This window comes from Mobula birostris, chromosome 7 (genome assembly GCF_030028105.1).
Source record: "Mobula birostris isolate sMobBir1 chromosome 7, sMobBir1.hap1, whole genome shotgun sequence".
NCBI classification, from domain to species: domain Eukaryota; kingdom Metazoa; phylum Chordata; class Chondrichthyes; order Myliobatiformes; family Myliobatidae; genus Mobula; species Mobula birostris.
Genome location: NC_092376.1, coordinates 43,229,840 through 43,248,883, shown reverse-complemented (window position 1 = coordinate 43,248,883; position 19,044 = coordinate 43,229,840). Strand labels below are relative to the sequence as shown.

Sequence of the window (19,044 nt, the reverse complement as noted above, 5' to 3'; positions counted from 1 at the left end):
TTGTTTCATGAGGATAAATACGAGGTGAAAACAACGTTGAAGCCAATCCCACCCATTAAGAGCAAAGTAGGAATTCAAAATTGCACTGCACCAATGATCTTTAATGGGGAATAGTTCTTCATATGTTTTTTTTTAAAAAATGTGGAAAACAATAGCAGATGTAAGCATTAGCAAATTGTTTTCTGAATAAAACATTCCATAAGAATATTTTCAAGTAATAAAATCCAAAATACATGTCCTACAGCCTTTGTGACATGGTGGCAAAGTTTTCACTATTCCCTCTAAAATTCAAACTTCAGCGAATTCAATTACACTGAACAACAAAGGTTTTGCTCACTGAATACATTTGGGTGTACCTTATGCATTTTGGGCTGCTGATCATGAAAATCACAATGAAATTTCCCTATCATACACATTTTTTTTTAGAATTGCCTATAGTTGTTATTTTCATTCATAATTCAAGTCAATTAAAATGTTGCCCACAATGTAAGCTGAAAAGTTTTCTATTTTGTCCAGGCATGCCTGGGCAAGCTTTTGCAGGATGGATACGGAATAGCAGGACAGGTTTTAGAAAGGCTGTAAAAGCATCACGCACACACTGTTCTATGCATTGCATTTACACGTTTACAATCATGATGGTGTGCATGCTCTACATGCATAGCATATTGTGTGTACTCATAATTGTATTTTCATGAGTATTTGTGATAGCAAAATGTCTCAGCAATGTTGCAACAGACACGATATTTTCAGTTATATTTGTGGTGAGTATATGCTTAAATCTCAAAGACAGAGTATGACTCCTCTTATCAAGAAAGCCTATGAGCTTTATTTTGTGTGTAAAATTGGCAACCAAGACAAAGCCTGGGGTCCTCACAATTGTTGCACAATGTGCACTGTCAATCTTAGAGTTTGACTCAGACGTCAATGCCGTTCGCTGTCCTGATGATATGGCGAGAGTAGGAGGATCATGTGACAGACTGCCTGTCCTGATGAAGGGTCTCGGCCTGAAACGTCGGCTGTACCTCTTCCAATAGATGCTGCCTGGCCTGCTGCGTTCCACCAGCATTTGTGTGTGTTGCTACTTAGATTAGTATCTGGTTTCTCTGCTAAAACAAGAAACCATTGAATACCCCAATCTCCCTTCAATCACGAGACCTGTGCCACATGACGATAGTCTTCCAGTACTGAAGCCACCAGAGACATGGAGCCGAGAGGAGGCAGACAAAATTGCTATGATGAACGAGCCAGGAATGGAAAACAACACCAATAGTGATACAGCTTTCGAACCCTTTAAGCCTCACCTGATAACTCAATCTGAGTTAAATGACCTGGTCAGAGACTTGGGTTTGTCAAAAGCAAAAGCAGAATTACTAGGTTCAAGACTGCAAGGATGGAATCTACTGCCATCTGGTTAAAAAAAATTCCATGAAGGATTTTGATATTTGAGACTGATGTTTCCCAGCATAATTGATGCCAAGGTTAATGTAAGCATTTTTGTTGGTCCACAAATCAGACAGGTCATTAGAGGCAAGTTGAAGAACTTCTAGTGGGACTGGAGAAAATAGCATGAAAGTCATTCAAGGAAAATTTTCTTGGCAACTACAGAATACCAAGCTATGTGTAGCTGGTTGACAACATGTTTCAAGTACACAAAACCATGAAGTGCAACTTGCAACTAAAGATTCATTTTCTGCATTCCCATTTAGACTTTCTCCCTGCAAATCTTGGTGCTGTCAGTGACAAGCATGCTGAAAGGTTTCACCAGGACATTGCGGTCATGAAGAAACAGTATCAGGACAACTGGAATCCATCAGTGCTGGCTGATTATTGTTAGACACTTAAACAGTGAGCTGAATACAAACAAAAATCATCAACAAAACATTTCTGACTTAGTTAAACTTAGGCAAAGTGCCAGCAACATTATGCAATTAAATGCATTATATTCAATAAAAGCTAATTTTGTGTTCCTCCAAATTCCTACGTGATACAAGTAGTCTGAAATTATATTTGTGTTCAGCTTCAAGTGGTCTATCATAATCACAAAATATTAAAAAAATTAAAAGAATATTAAAAAAAATACAGCAGGATATAGATCAATTGGAAATTTAAGTGGAGAAAGAAGGGATAGGGAATGCTTGCAATCATTACTCACCAAGTAGAAAAGTTATTTCGCCAAAAACTGTGTATAAAACAGTTGATTAGGCCACATTTGTTGAATTATGTGCAGTTTTGGTCTCTGCACTATGGGAAGGAAGTAGAGTTTCTGAAGAGGATGCAGAAGAGATTCAACCAGGATGTTGCCTTACTTAGAGAATATTAACTACAAGGAATGGATTGTTTTCTCTGAAGCATCTAATTAACAGTTTATCTGCTGATAGAGGAACTATCACAAAAACGGGGCCATTTAAGAGAACAAAATTATACTAACAGCCATCTAACCAACCTGTTTAGAAATGCATTGCACTAAATTGTCAAAATATTTGAAAGTTCAGAAAGTAAGCAGAGAAATGACAGGAGTGTTGTAACATTTAACACAATCTCTAGGGAAAAGGTCCTACTAAAAATCATACCAATGAACATTAGACCTCTATTTCTGGGAGGGCACATCCTGCATTCTGAAAAATTATATCATTCAATCATTATATTTGCAGTGGTATGAATGAACAACCAATGTCCTTTGAAATATTTCACAAGAGTAGTGCGTTACCACAAAATACTTTTTCCTCCCTGTTGCATGCTACAGGGGCACAACACTGATTCAAGTTATTTTGAATGGAACCTGTAAACATCAACACTTAGAAGTGTAATTACTAGAGGACTACAGTATTTAATCTGCTCAAGACAAACAAAAACATGCTTGGATGATTAATAGGAGACTGAATTGCAATCAGCAGAGTTCTGTATAACATATTTTTAATAGTTTTGAAGTCATATTATGTTAAGCATCAAAAGCAGATGCTGCTGATTACTGAACTTTCACAAAGCATATAAATGTTTTATCTGTTTGTTTGCTGCAACACCTGAATTGGAGATTATCTGTTTCATCAGATCAATGCAATTTAAACTCCAAAGGCGTCAGGAGCATGAATTTACCATCAGACAAGGAACCAGACCATTATTTTCTTGGCAATGCTCTTACCTCAATCCATTGCTCACTTAAATTTCCTCTGATGAAATCAGGATTATATATTTGCAAAGTGCATACTGAGATAAAGGAAGGCCATAGACACTACGTATGCAAGTACAGATTTTTAATATGTACCAAACATTTTAAAGTGCATGCGACAGCGTCAATGTTATAAGATCATAGATCAGTACAGCACTAAACAGGCCCTTCAGTTCACAGTATTGTGTCAACATTTTAACGTACTCCATAATCAATGTAACACTTCTCTCTCACATAGTCCTTCATTTTTCTTTCATCCATGTGCCTATCTCTTAAATGTCAAAGTAGAATTCATTATCAAAGTACATATACCGCGTAAGATAAAGAAGCAGAATTAGGCCATTTGGCCCATCGAGTCTGCTCTGCCATTTCATCATGGTTGATCCAATTTTCCTCTCAGTACCAATCTCCTGCTTTCTCCCAGTACCCCTTCGTGCCCTGACCAATCAAGAACCTATCAACCTCTGCCTTAAGCATACATACAAACTTGGCCTCCACAGCTGCCTGTGGCACGAGTTCCACAGATTCACCACTCTCTGGCTAAAGAAATTCCTCCTCATCTCTGTTCTAAAAGGACATGCCTCTATCCTGAGGCTGTCCCCTCTGGTCTTAGATTCTTCTGCAAAAGGAAATATCCTCTCCACATTCACTCTATCAAGGCCTTTCACCGTTCGATAGGTTTCAATGATGTTACCCCTCATTCTTCTGAATTCTAGCAAATACAGGCTACAGTCATCAAAAGTTCACCATATGACAAGCCACTCAATCCGGGAATCATGTTCGTGAAGCTTCTTTAGATCCTCTCCAGTTTCAGCATACCCTTTCTCAGATAAGGGGCTCAAAACAGCTCACAATACACGAAGTGAGTCCTCACCAGTGCTTTATAAAGTCCCAACATTACATCCTCGCTTTTATATTCTAGTCCTCTTGAAATGAATGCTAACATTGCATTTGCCTTCCTCACCACAGACTCAACCTGCACATTAACCTTTAGGGAATCCTGCACAAGGACTCCAAGTCTCTTTGCACCTCAGTTTTTTTTTGTACGTTCTCTCCATTTAGAAAATAGTCAACCCTTTCATTTCTTCTATCAAAGTGCATGATCATACACTTCCTTACACAATATTCCATCTGCCATTTCTTTAGCCGTTCTCCTATTCTGTCTAAGTCCTTCATAATCCTCTCTAATCCTCAAAACTACCAGCCCCTCCACCGATCTTCATATTTTCTGCAAACTTTGCAACAAAGCCATCAATTCCATCATCCAAATCAACGACATATAACATAAAAAGAATCGATCCCAACACAAAACACCATTAGTCATCAGTAACCAAACAGAAAAGCCTCCCTTTATTCCCACTCTTCGCTTCCTGCCAATCTGCGACTGCTTTATCCATGCTAGAATCTTTCCTGTAACTCCAAGGGCTTGTAGCTTTCCTTTCGTTTGTCTCTCTGTCTTCTTGAAGAGGGGAGAGACATTCACAATTTTTCAGTCTTCTGGAAGCATTCCAGAACCTAGTGATTTCTGAAAGATTGTTTCTAATGCCTCCGCAATTTCTTCAGCCACATCTTTCAGAATTCTGGGGTGTACACACCATCTGGTCCAGGTGACTTATATACCTTCAGACCTTTCAGTTTCCCAAGAACATTCTCTCTAGTTACGGTAACTTCACACACTTCATGAACCCTGACACCTGGAACTTCCACCATACTGCTAAGTGTCTTCCACCATGAGGATTGATACAAAGTACTTTGTCAGTTTGTCCGCCATTTTGTTGTCCCCCATTACTACCTCTCCAGCCTCATTTTCCAGCAGTCCGATATCCACTCTCGCCTCTCTTTTACACTTTCGGTATCCTCCTTAATATAATTGGCCAGCCTACTTTCGTATTCCATCTTTACCTTCTGACTTTTTTAGTTGCCTTCTGTTGGTTTTTAAAAGCTTCTCAATCCTCTAACTTCCCACTGATTTTTGCTCTATTACATTTCCTCTCTTTGGCTTTTATGTTGGCTTTGACTTCTCTTGTTAGCCACAGTTGTGTCATCTTTCCTTTAAAATACTTTTTCCTCTTTTGGATGTATATATCCTGTGTCTTTCAAATTGCTTCCAGAAATTTCAGCCATTGCTGCCAGTGTTTTTATTTCCAATCATTTCTGGCCAACTCCTCTCTTGTGCCTAATTCCCTTTACTCCACTGTAATACTGATACATCTGACTTCAGCTTTTCCTTCTCAGATTTCAGGGTGAATTCAATCAAATTTTCTTTTTGTAAGCCACATCCTTACTACTGTTTGGGGATCTGTATACAACTTCCATCGAGGTCTTTTTACCCTTGCAGCTCCTTAGCTCTATCCACCGTACAAACCTATGTCACCACTAATGATTTGATTTCTTTTTTTTAACCAACTGAGCAACGCTGCCCCCTCTGCCTTCCTGCCTGTACTTTCGATACAATGTCTCCTTGGACATTAAGCTCCCAGCTGTAATCTTCTTTCAGCCATGATTCAGTGATGCCTACATCATATCTGCCAATCTGTAACTGTACTGCAAGTTCATCTACCCTATTCTGTAAACTGTCTACATTCAAATACAACACCTTCAGTCCTGTACACACTCTTTTCGATTTTGTCCACCTTTTACATTGCAACTCATCTTGTTGACTGCAATGTTACCCATCAACAGCCTCTCTCCCTCCACCTCGCCTCTGTTTGCAAACTAGCTACCTCATCTTCAGCACTATTATCCGTCTTTCCTACGATACTTCTTGCATTGAAATACACGTAACTCAAGACACTAGTCGCACCATGCTCAACCTTTTGATTCCTAACTTTGTCTGAAGTCTTTCTAACATCTGTCTCCACTAGCTGTTCATGCACTCTGGTTCCCATCCTCTTGCAGCTCTAGTTTAAACCCCACCTTGCAGCATAACATACCTTCCCGCTAGAATATTCGTCCCCCTTCAGCTCAGGTGTAAACCGTATCTTTTGTACAGGTCCCACTTTCCCGGGAAGGGAGATCTCCCTTCTACACCAATTCCTTAGCCACGTATTAAATGGTATAATTTTCTTAGTTTTGGCCTCACTAGCACATGACATAGGCAGCAATGCTGAGATCACAACCCTGGAGGTCCTGCACCTAACTCCCTGAACTCACTATGCAGAATCTCGTTACTCATCCTACCCATGTCATTGGTACCTACATGGACCACGACTTCTGGCTGTTCACCCTCCCACTTAGGAATGCTGAGGACTCGATCTGAGATATCCTGGACCCTGGCACCTGGGAGGCAACATAACATCCGGGAATCTCGTTCTCGCCCACAGAACCTGCTGTCTGTTCCCCTAACTAACGAATCCCCTATAACCACAGTGTGCTTCTTCTTCCTCCCTTCCCTTCTAAGCCACAGAGGCACACTCAGTGCCAGAGACCTGACCACTGCAACATTCCTCTGTTAGTTCGCACCCCCACCCTGACAGTATTGTTGTTGAGGGGGATGGCCACAGGGGTACTCTGCACTGGCTCCTTAACTCCTTTCCCCTTCCTGTCACTCAGTTTCCTGTGTCCTGCACGGGTGTAATTACCTCTCTATAAATCCTATCTATTACCCATTCAGCCTCCCGAGTGATCCAGAGTTCATCCAGTTCCAGCTCCAAACCCTTAACATGATTTGTTAGAGGCTGTAGCTGGATGCACTTCCGACAATTGCAGTTGTCAAGGACACTGGAGATCCCCCTGCCTTCCCACATCCCACACGAGGAGCATTTCAGTATCCTGCCTGTCATCCCTACAGTTCCAGCTGAGCAGATATACAGAAGAGAATGAAAAAAAAGCTTTCCTTTGCTTTCTCTGTGTGAAGCCTCTCTTTGCGGAAGCCTCGAAGAGCTAAAACCTTAAGATTACTACTCTGACTATGTTCACTCAAACAACAGCAGTTACGCTTCCCCCTGCCTTCCTTTAATTTGCTCACACTAATCAATCCCAAATGCCGAATGGTCACCAGTCAAAGCTCTATCATGCTGCTGTGACCCACTCCTGCCTTTTATCCTTGGACAGCGGACCTGATTGCTGTCTCTTCCTCTCCAAGCTTCTGATGTCCGGATTGGCTGCTGGTCAAAGCTCTATATGTTACCATATACTACCTCGAGATTAATTTTCTTACAGGCATTTATAGAAAAATGAAGAAATACAAAAGAATTTATGAGAAACTATACATAAAGACTAAAATTAACCAATGAGTGGCAAATTGTGCAAAAAAAATCCAATGACATGAGTTGCAGAGATATTGAAAGCAAGTCTTAAGATTCCAGAATCCATTCAGACTTGTCTAAGTTTACCTCCTTCCCTGTCCCTTTTGAAATGTCTAAATTCTGGAACATCCAGCAACCATTGCAGGTTGAGTCAGTGGTGAGGAAGGCAAATGCAATGTTAGCATTCATTTCGAGAGGACTAGAATATAAATCAAGGATGCAAGGTTGAGGCTTTATAAAGCACTGGTGATGCCTCACTTGATGGTGCTGAGATTGGAGAGGGTTCAAAGGAGGCTCACGACAATTATTCCAGGGTTGAAAGGCTTGTCATATGAGGACTGTTTGATGGTATTGGACCTCTACTCACTGGAATTCAGAAGAATGACGGGTGACCTCATTAAAATTGATTGAATGTTGAAATGTCTCAATAAACTGGATGTGAAGAGGATGTTTCCTGTGGTGTGGGAGTCCAAGACCAAAGAGGGCAGCCTCAGACTGGAGGGCCATCCTTTTAGAAAGGAGATGAGGAGGAATTTCTTCAGCCAGAGAGTGGAGAATTTGTGGAATTCTTTGCCACAGGTGGCTGTGGAGGCCGAGTCACTGGGTATATCTAAGGAAGAGGTTGATAGGTTCTTGATTAGTCAGGGCATGTAGAGCTACGGAGAAAAGGCAGGAGATTGGAGCTGCGAGGGAAAATAGGTCAGCCATGACAAAATAGCAGAGCAGTTTCAATGGGCCAACAGCCTAATTCTGCTCCAATGTCTTATGGTCTGCCCTTGTGACAGCCAAGGAAGGTTCTGTAATTGCTGCACTGTCATAGTTCCACATACTGATACATGTTTTACATTCATCACTGTTGTTCCTGATGCTTCATGTATTAAACCCTTCTAACTGACTGCATTTATGGACTATTCACTGTCTATCCTTCCTTACAGTCTCTCTACACAATAAACCTAGCTTTATACTAACTGTTCCATCCCCTGACCTAGTTCTCTGGTTCCCACCCCCCCCTACCAACATAGTCCAAACTCTCCCCTACAGCTCTCACAAACCTGCTCAAAAGGACATTGGCCTCTTGAGTTCAGATGTAACAATTTCCTTTTGTTCAGGCCACACCTTCTCCAGAAGAGATCACAATGATCCAGAAATCTGAAACCCTGCCCTCTGCATCATTTCATCAGCCATACAGTCACCTGCAAATCATTCTATTCTTATCCTCACTGGCACGTGGCACAGGCAGCAAGCCAGAGATTACTACCCTTGAGGTGCTGTTTCCTTCTTAATTCCCTATACTTGCTCTTTGGGAACTCATCCCTTTTCCAAACTATGTCTTTGGTACCACTATGTACCATGACTGCTGATTGCTCACCCTCAAGAATGCTGTGGACCCATTCTGAGAGGTCCCTGACCCTTGCTCCTGGGAGAGAGACAACATACCATCTTGGTGTCCTTTTCACACCCACAGAATCTCCTGTCTGTTCCCCTAACTACTGAATCCCCTATCATTACTTCTCTCCTCTTCAGCCCCTCCCCTTCTAAGCCATAGAGTCAGACTCAGTGCCAGAGACCCAGTCACTAGTAGGCCATTCTGCCCGCCCCCCCCCCCAACTGTATCAAAAGCCCTATACTTATACACTGTCAATGCCACAGGTATACTCTGCACTGTTCGTCCATTCCCTTTCCCTCACTGGGCAGTCACCTAACTAACTGCTTCCTGCAGCTTGGATGTGACTGCCTCCCTGTAGTCCGTCTATCAACCTCTCATTCTCTTGAATGATCCATACGTAGGTCATCCAGCTCCTGTTCCCAAACATGATCTACAAGGAGCTGCAGCCAGATGCACTTCTTCCACGTGTAGTCTCGGGAAGTCTGAAGGTCTTTATGCTTTTCATTTCGGGTTGGCTGCCAGTAACTAGAGATGTTTCACAGGGATCAGTGTTGGGATTGCTTCCCTCCCCCCCACATTATATGTCAATGATTTAGATGACTGAATTGATGGTTTTGTGGCTGTGTTTGCTGACAAAATGAAGATAGGTAGAGGGGCAGGTAATGCTGAGGAAGTAGGGAGTCTGCAGAAGGATTTAGATAGATTGGGAGAATGGGCAAAGAAGTGGCATGTGGAATATAGTGTAGGGAAGTGCATGGTCATGCATTTTGGTAGAAGGAATAAAGGTGTAAACTATTTTCTAAGTGGGGAGAAAATTCAAAAATCAGAAGTGAAAACATGTAGTACTGAGGCTTTATATGCACTTGAAATATTGTGAGCAGTTTTGGGTTCCTAATCTACGAAAAAGATGTGCTGGCATTGGAGAGGGTCAGGAAGGGGTTCACAGGAATGATTCTGGGAATGAAAGGTTTAATGTATAAGGAGTATTTATGTCTCTGGGTCTGTACTCGCTGGAGTTTAGAAGAATGGGGGTGGGGGGAAGGTCTCAATGAAATCTATCGAATATTGAAAGGCCTAGATAGAGTGGGCATAGACAGGATGGTTCCAGTAGTGGGGGAGGTTAGGACCAGATGGCACAACTTTAGAACACAAGGACGTCTCTTAAGAACATAGATGAGGAGGAATTTCAAATACAAGAAAATCTATAGATGCTGAAAATCCAAACAAAACACAGGAAATGCTGCAGGAACTCAGCAGGCCAGGCAACATCTGTGCAAAAGAGTAAACAGTCAATGTTTCATGCTGAGACCCTTCATCAGGACTGGAAAAAATGATGAGAACTCAGAGTAAGAAGGTGGGGTGAGGGGAGGGAGTAGTGCAAGGCGGCAGGTGATGGGTGAAACCAGGAGAAGGGAAGGGGTGAAGTAGATAAAGGGCTGGAGAAGGGGAAATCTGATAGAAGGTGGAAGATCATGGAAGAAAAGGAAAGGGAAGGTGCACCACAAGGAGGTGATGGGCAGATAGGGAGATAAGGTGAGAGAGGGAAACGAATGGAGGAACAGTGAGTGGGGAGGGCAATTACTGGAAGATTGACAGATTGCTGTTCATGACATCAGGTTGGAGGCTACCCAGATGGAATACCAGATGTTGTTCCTCCAATCTGAGTGTGGTCTATTTGTAGCAGTAGAGGAGGTCATGGACTGGCATATTGGAATGGGAATGGGAAGTAGAATTGTAATGGGTGGCCGCCGGGGGGATCCCGCTTTTTCTGCTTGGTGAAGCATTCTCCCAATCTATGCCAGGTCTCACCAATATTCAGGAGGCCACACCAGGAGCACCGGATACAGTATATGACCCCAACAGACTCACAGGTGAAGTGTCACCTCACCTAGAAGGACAGTTTGGGGCCCTGATTGGTAGTGAGAGCAGGTGTGGCACTTGTTCTGCTTGTAAGGATAAGTACCAGAAGGGAGATCCCTGGTGGGGTGGTGGGATGATGGGGTGAGGGCAGACATTCACAAAATGGAAGAGATGCAGGTGAGGGCAGCATCGATGGTGAAGGAAGGAAAGCCCCTGTCTTTGAAGGAGGAGGACATCACATTAGTTTTGGAGATGAAAAGTCTCATCCTGAGAGCTGTTGTGGTGGAGACAGAGGAACTGAGAGAAGGGGACGATGTTTTTACAAGTGACTTGGTGGGAAGGGTTATAGTCCAGGTAGTTGTGAGAATCACAGGGGGAATTTCTTAAGCCAGAGGATGGTGAGTCTTTGGTCATAGATGCTTGTGCAGGCCTAATTATTGGGTATATTTAAAGTGGAGATTGATAGGCTCATGATAAGCCAGAACATCAAAGGTTATGGGGAGAAGGGAGGAGAATGGGATTGAGAAGGATAATAAATCTTCCATGATGGAATGGGGGCACTGATTCGATGGACTGAATGGCCTAATTCTGCCCCTAAGTCTTATCATGCAAGAGGAGCACACCATTGCTCTGGGATCCATTCTCGTGACGAAAGGAAATAAAATGATAGAAACCAGACAGTATTCTCTGCTTCTCTCGCTGAAGCCTCTTGAGCCAAAGCCTCAGTTCCACACTCTAAACCTGTCAGCTCCTACAATGGCTGTTAACTTCTTTTTATAGGCACTTGCTAATTGCCTAATTACCTCATCAATTTACAACTGAACAAAAAGTCTGTTTTTGAATTTCCCACTTTGCACGACAAGTAATAGCTCCTGCTACCCAAAGCTAAACACTGACTGATTTTCCCAACCCCGCATATCATAACCACACACACAGGATGCTAGAGGATCCCAGCGGGTCAAGGCAACATCTATGAAGGCTTATTGAGGTTAATGAAGATTGCAACCAAATTATAGTTGGTGTCCTTTTCGTTCTCAGTGTTACTTCCAAATGGTGTTCATCATAAAGGAATGGAATAAATACAACAAAACAATTAAACAGAGAGATGAGATACTCCCTCCTCATGGACTGTACCCACTGCATTACCACCTCTGGTGGGGCTGTTTGTTAGTGATATTATGACATGGAAGTTTAAAAGTTTCTGTGATCATGACAATTCCAGGCTGCAGCCTAAATAATGTGGAGGGTAACTCATAAATTCTTGCTATGCTCCCAAATATGGGTAAGGAGGACTTCTCCAAGTAAATGTATATGATGCCTATATTAATTCTTGGTAATTCCTTTAGTTTTATTCTTTGTCAGAGCAATGGGTTCAACTGAGCGGCTTGTATCACTGGTGCATGTCAATCATAAATGTTTTGAGTCTGGAGTCAGGTTAGGATTGCACAGATGCACTCAGCACAAGGTGTTACTATATCATATAAGTTTTCACAATAATCTGGTGGCTTTGTGGTCAGCATTATCAACAACAGTTTTTCGTTCCAGTTTTTGCATTTTTGGTTGTTATTCCGAGACTTGCATCCATATTTCTAGATAAGCACTCCAGACCTCTGGAAAACAAGCCCAGTAATGTGACTAGAAAATTACCATACCATGCTAAAGTCAACCTGCTGTATTCAGTGAGACAAGTACAGTCATGTCAAATTAATTATAAGGTATTCAGGAATGAAAGAAACAAGATAATAACTTAGTGCAATCATCAGGTATCAGATTTCCGATCTAGGCCACAGATTGAACCAATGTTTGAGAAAGTGGAAATGAGCTGTGACAAGCTTTAAATTTATAGCCAAATTCCAGAAATCCTGACTATTTGACAGAGCAAGATATTTGGTATACAGTATATGGTAGGATTGAGGGAAGAGGAAGATGCAGTAGCCTCACTTCTGGAATGGTGAGTACCCCACAACAGGAGACCAGGGGGAGTATGTAGGGGTATTAAGAAAAGGACGTGTAGTGAAATGAATCAGTGAAGGGAGAGAGCAATGAGAACAGCAGAACAGAAACAGAGACTGGGAAGGCAGGGTGTCAGAGATCCCACTGTCAAGACCAAATAGTGGTACCTTGTGTTTATAGAATTAATACACAAATCTTCCACTCATCAAAACTGATGTGGAAACAAACTTCAGACCAAGAAATGGTATAAGAAGGTGCAAGAAGAGAGAGGAATCATTTTATAGAAGGATGCCACGCTCATATTTGACGATTGCCTCCACGAAAAAATGCAACATCACTGTTGATTCCTGTGCATTCTTGACCCATGACTAATTCAAGTGGAGAAGCCGCACTGGGGCAGTACTGAGTCCATGCTGCAAGACCACATAGAAACCCAAGGAGCAATGCACCATCTCAGTGTAGGCAACGTTCCACCGAGTCTAATCCATCACTTCAGAACCACAGTGGATGCAAGTCATCCTCAGTCTTGAGGAAGAGTAAGAGGTAGAAGACAAGGAGGATGGAGATTACAGGGATGATGTGGGGAGCACCTAATAATTGAAGTGTATTGTCCCACCTAACCCTGCACCCCAAACCCCTACTGCATTAGAGATATCTGTTCAATGCTGACACTAATCTAGAAATGTTTACTTAATTTGCACAGATTTTACAGCTGGTGGCAATAAAAAGGTGCTTAAAGACTCGGGTAAGTCTAATCAGAGCGCATAAATATCGAACAGTACAGCACAATACAGGCACTTTGGCCCTCTATGTAGTGCTGACCTACTCCATCATTAACTTAATGACTCACTCCTACACAGCACACAGCCTTCCATTTTTCTTACAACCATGTGCCTATCAAAGAGTCTCTTATTTGTCCCTATTGTATCAGACTCTATCACATGTCGTTCTTCTGTCAAAGCAGAAGTCAAACAGTCTGTATCGTTGCACCCACCCCATTTGCCATCTTTATTGTTGACAAGTTCACCTCATTAGCCAAGACCTGCCACAGGGAATCCTAATGGTATATAAAATGAACAACAGGCTTTTAAACTTCAGCTGGTTCAAGGCCAAGAACAAGGTCAGCACGATCACTATCATGGAGCTTCGGTATTTGGATGACATCATTGCAGCACACTCTAAAGAAGACCTCCAGTGTATCTTGAACTCCTTTGCCAAGGCGTATAGGACCTTGGGTCTTGTTTTGAATATAAAAAAAGACACAGGTCCTGTATCAGCCACAATCCAACCAGCCATGTATTCAGCCCTCCATAAAAGTTGACAATATCATCCCTGAAAAATTTCCCTACCTTGGCAGCATTCTCTCCTCAAAAGCAGACACTGATCCAGAGATCAACCACTGTCTGAGTAGTGCCAATGAAGCCTGTGCAAGACTAAGGAAAAGTGTCTTTGAAGACCACAAGTTACAGGTCCAAACGAAGCTTTTGGTCTATAGAGCAGTTCCTACATTACTCTATGGGGCTGAATCTTGGACCACTTACAGAAGGCAACTGAAAGCCCTGGAACAACACCACCAAAGAGCCTTTCAAAAGATTTAGAGGATCAGCTGGAAGGCTAGGTTCACTAAAACCAGTGTACAGAGAAGCATCTCATCTAAAGTCATTCAGATGCCAAACTTACGTCTACCCAAACAGATCCTTTACTCCCAGTTGAAGGGAGGTGAGCAAGCCCCTGTTGAGCAAAGGAAATGTTTCAAGAACAACATCAAAATTAGCCTGAAGAAATTCAACATTCCATCTAAAAACTGGGAAACTTTGCACTCAATAGATACACCTGGAGGAAATCTGTTCAAGAAGGAGTTGTGCTACATGACAGCGATCTCCACTGTGCTGCAGAGAACAAGCAGCAGCTATTAAAGGAGAGACTGAAACAACCAAGAGACCCAACCACTAAGCACAGCCATCACTTACTCTTGCCCACACTGCACCAGAATATGTGGATCCAGATCAGCCTCTGAAGGCCCGAAGGCCCACAAAAAGACAACACCTAAGGAGAACATTATATTTGACTCAAGAGATCGCACTATTACCAGTACCCCCGGCAGTATGTTCCAGTTACTCACCGATCTCTATGCAAGAAATCTACCTCTGACATCTCCCTTAAACTTTCCTCTACTCATTCCATATAGCCTTCCACTGGTACTGGCCACTGCCATCCTGGGAAAAGGTGTTTACCATACACTCTGTTTATGTCTCTCACAATCCTACATGCCTCTATCAAGTCACCCCTCAACTTTCTTCAATCCAAAGAAAAAAGCCCTAGCTTGATCAACCTATCCTCATAAAACATGCTCACTAATCCAGGCAGCATCTTGGTAAATCTCCTCTGCACCCTCTCTAAAGCTTCCACATCCTTCCTATAATGAGACAAACAGATCAGAACACAAGTGTGGTCTAACCAGAGAATTATAGAACGGTGAAATTGTCTTACGTCTCTTGAACTCAATATTCTGCTACGTCACATGTCTTCTTAACACCCTATCAACTTGCACAGCAGTTTTGAGGGATCGATGGACTTGATATAAAGTTGAGAAAATTACAGCTAATTTCAATCTCTTATTAAAGAAGTGGATGGCTGTTTTGTTAACTTGATGTTTTAAAGAAGATTAGCTTTATTTATCACAGTGAAAGGCACCATTTGTATCAATGATAAGCATAGGCTGAGGGTGTGCTGGGAGCAGACCACAAGTATCACCATGTTTCCGGTGGTGACACAGCATACCCACAACTTACCCGCATATCTTTTGGAAAGTGTGAGGAAATCAGAGCACCTGAGGAGTCACACGCGGTTATGGGGAAAATGTACAAACTCCTTACAGAGGGCGGGGGAAATTAAACCCCAATCACTGATCGCTGGCATTGTAAAGCATTACACTAACTGCAATGTTACCAACTGCCCTATATATCCATATCAACAGGTATCCGGATCCAAAGGATATCAGTCTTTGCACTTCTCTTCAATGCACACATAGGTTTATGACTCAATTAGGGGTTTGGTTTTACTTTGAATTAACTAATGTCTATCTGACTGAAAAATGCTGAGATATATAACTTAACTACCAAGAAATTTATCAATTGACCTGCTATCACACTACCTGCCTTTCCAGTCTCCATAACACACAGGACAAATGACCGTTAGACTTTGGTGTTGGTCCAGATACTGGACTGGCTGCAGCACAAAAGACAGTGAAAAAGATGAAACATGTTTATATCGTGGCTACAGCAACAGCTAGACTGCAGATTTAATCAGAACACCAACCTAATGATACACAGCTGGTCTATTAGTCGCTAATGATGCATGATTTAATGCTAGCTTAATACTTCAAACTAGGTAAAGTTTGAATTCAGTCACTAGTAAACAAGCCAAAGCCCCTGTCATGAATCCTTTGACCTTCACGTTTTAAACATAACAAAAAAGTAAATTATTGTGATCTTTTCCAGATGTTGAAATTTATTTCAATCAAAAGGAAATGTACAGTCCATCTGTACAATAATATAATTTCCACTTATGAATGTGGTGTGGATGGCTGGGAATAGTGATGATAATTCAGTGCAGTTATAATCCAATTAGAAAAGAAAATGAGAACACCAGATGGGACTTGGACAGGTTTTTAGCAAAATAACCAACTTATCCACGAAAGGAGGAAGCAGAGATTTGTAGCATAGCTGTACAGTCATGTCACATTTACCAAGAGGAAATATAAGGTTAATACAGAGATAAAGAACAATTCCACAAAATATCAAATAAAATCTTAGTCTTCACTAAAGAAGATATTCTAGAATATACAGATGGTTGACTTACTAATTTACAGAGGGTTGGACAATAACCTATATAATATGCATTTTTTAAAAAAAGACAGACAAAAACTAATCTGGATAATTGCAAATCAGGCTACTAAATAAATGTTTCCTTCTATTCTCATGTCACATGGGGAAAAAATCAATTTCTTCAATTCTATTCCTTCTTTTGAATCTTAGCAACAATTTCCAAATCATCATTCAATTCAATGATCCATTTAACATGAAATTACTAATATGAGGCATAGTTGATATTCCTTACCTCAATTATATATAGCACCACATTTTTGTAAAAACAGTAGAGGATGCACTTTGTCACTCGAATGTAACTCCAGGCTCCATGGACCAGTAAAAGTTTTTCTAAATACGAAAACTAAAATGAAAAGGAAAAAAGGCTTCAATAGTATCATGAGTATTTTTTAAACCACACAACAAGACAGTAAATTCAATTTGTAATCCAAGTTGCAAGAAAAGTTTCCTAAGTCAACATATAGAGGCCCCTGCTAGGGAGGGTGAAGTATTGGACCTCCTCTTAGGGAACGAGGCTGGGCAAATAACTGAAGTGGCAGTCAGGGAGCCTTTTGCCTTTAGTGTCCGTAATTGATTAGAAAAGTTTAAGTCAGATCCACAGGTTAAAGAAAATCCAAGTGGTTCTACAATTATACTAAGGGAAAAAGGGTGGCGAGGGAAGAGTACATCCTCCTGGAGATCAGCAGGCTTGCCTGTATTTTGAGCCACAGGAGATGGATGAGAGTTTTAACAAATACTCCTCCTCAGTATTTCCTGGTGAAAATCATGGTTGTTCAAGAGATAAGAAAAACAAGTGGAGGGGTTTTGGAGTACATTTATATTACCAGGAAGGGGGTTTTGCTGCCTTACAACACAATAAGGTGGAAAAATCTACAGGGCCTGACCAAGTGCTTTGTGAGAGACTAAGGAGCAAACTGTAGAAACCCTGCAAAGATATTTGCTGCATCGTTAGCCACTGAAGTCCTGAAGACTATATGGTGGCTAATGTTGTTCTGTTGTTTAAGAAAGACAAGCTATGGAACTATGGGCCAGTCAGCCTGACATCAGTAGTAGGGAAGTTACTGGAGGGAATTCTGAGGGACAGGATCTACCAGTATTTAGACAGAAAGGCTCTGATTAGAAGGAATCAGTTGAACAACTAACCATAAGGGTAGATGAACTTAGGGCAGTCAATGTTGTCTATTCGGACTTTAGCAAGACCTTCAGCAAGGCCCCTCATGGTAGGCTGGCTGGGAAGGTTAGGCCCCATGGGATCCAGCGAGGGCTAATTAAGTAGATTCAAAAGGAAGCAAAGGGTGGTGGTTGATGAAACCAAAATCAAGCTTTTTGGCTATTAGACTAAACGCTACGTTTTGCATAAGCCAAAAAAACACACCATCCTTACTGAGAAGCATGGTGGTGGATGCATCAAGCTTTGGGGATGCTTCACTGCAGCAGACCCTGAACGGCTTGTGAAGTTAGAGAGTAAAATGAATACAGCAAAAATATCAGGAAATCCTGAAGCAGTCTGCAAGAGAACTGCAACTTGGGGGGAGATTTGTTTTCCAGCACCACAATGACCCCAAGCAGAAAGCCAAAGCTACACTGGAATGGCTTAAAAACAGCAATGTTAATGTCGAGGAATGCTCAAGTCAGGGCCCAGACCTCAATCCAATTGAGAACTTGTGGCTGGACTTGAAAAGGGCTATACACTCATGATCTTCATGCAATCTGACAGAGCTTCAGCAGTTTTGTAAAGAAGAGTGGGGAAAAACTGCAGTGCCCAGATGTGCAAAGCTGATAGAGACCTATCTACACAGACTTCAGGTCGTAACTGCTGCCAAAGGTGCATCTACTAAATACTGACTTGCAAGGGGTGAATACTAATGCAATCAATTATTTTGTGCTTTATATTTGTAATTAATTTAGATCACTTTGTAGAGATCTGTTTTCACTTTGACATGAAAGAGTCATTTTCGGTTGAACAGTGTCAAAAAACTCAAATAAAATCCACTGTGATACAATGTTGTAAAACAATAAAATATGAAAACTTCCAGGGATGGGGGTAGGAGGGTGAATACTTTTTATAGGCACTGTAAGAGCCTTGTATTTGACACTCACCATAACTGAGAACTAGGATCTGCTGCTTCTTGGTTTTCTCATTCCTGTGGCAAAACTATTTACAACTGGATGTTGTGGAGTTGCATAAATGCATCGTTTGTCAACACTGTTTACAGGAACATGTTGTTCAGTAGCACAGACATTCTTCTCATAATGTGTCATCTCATATTTAGGAGCATTCTTTCTAGAGGTCCTCATGACAAAAAGTAGCTTTGACAGAGGTGGCTGAGCAACTACAAATTACACAGCTAAAATTACCTTACATTATACCACTTGCCACGTCTTCACTATATCAGAAAAACTGGCCTCGGTTTTCACCACAATTCTGCTGGTACCTCAATCAACTTCTATCTCTTTCTCAGGTCCTTCATGTCCCTTCAGGACCTGAAAAGTCCCTCATCTGAAATATTAGCTTTCCACATTTGGTGCTTGACCTCCTTACTT

General features: G+C 41.6%; 1 protein-coding gene across 6 annotated transcripts in view; it reads right to left on the bottom strand.

The window, feature by feature from the left end:
• The window catches only part of atp8a2 (ATPase phospholipid transporting 8A2), a 510,439-nt gene that overhangs the window by 100,232 nt on the left and 391,163 nt on the right, over positions 1 to 19,044 (bottom strand). For all 6 annotated transcript variants that reach the window (XR_011886570.1, XM_072263012.1, XM_072263011.1 and 3 more), the window contains one exon: positions 16,733 to 16,843. Coding sequence is in view for 5 of the 6 variants with exons in the window: in XM_072263012.1 (XP_072119113.1) it covers positions 16,733 to 16,843 (111 nt within the window). In the remaining variant the exon portion in view is untranslated. The remainder of the gene's footprint in view (positions 1 to 16,732; positions 16,844 to 19,044) is intronic.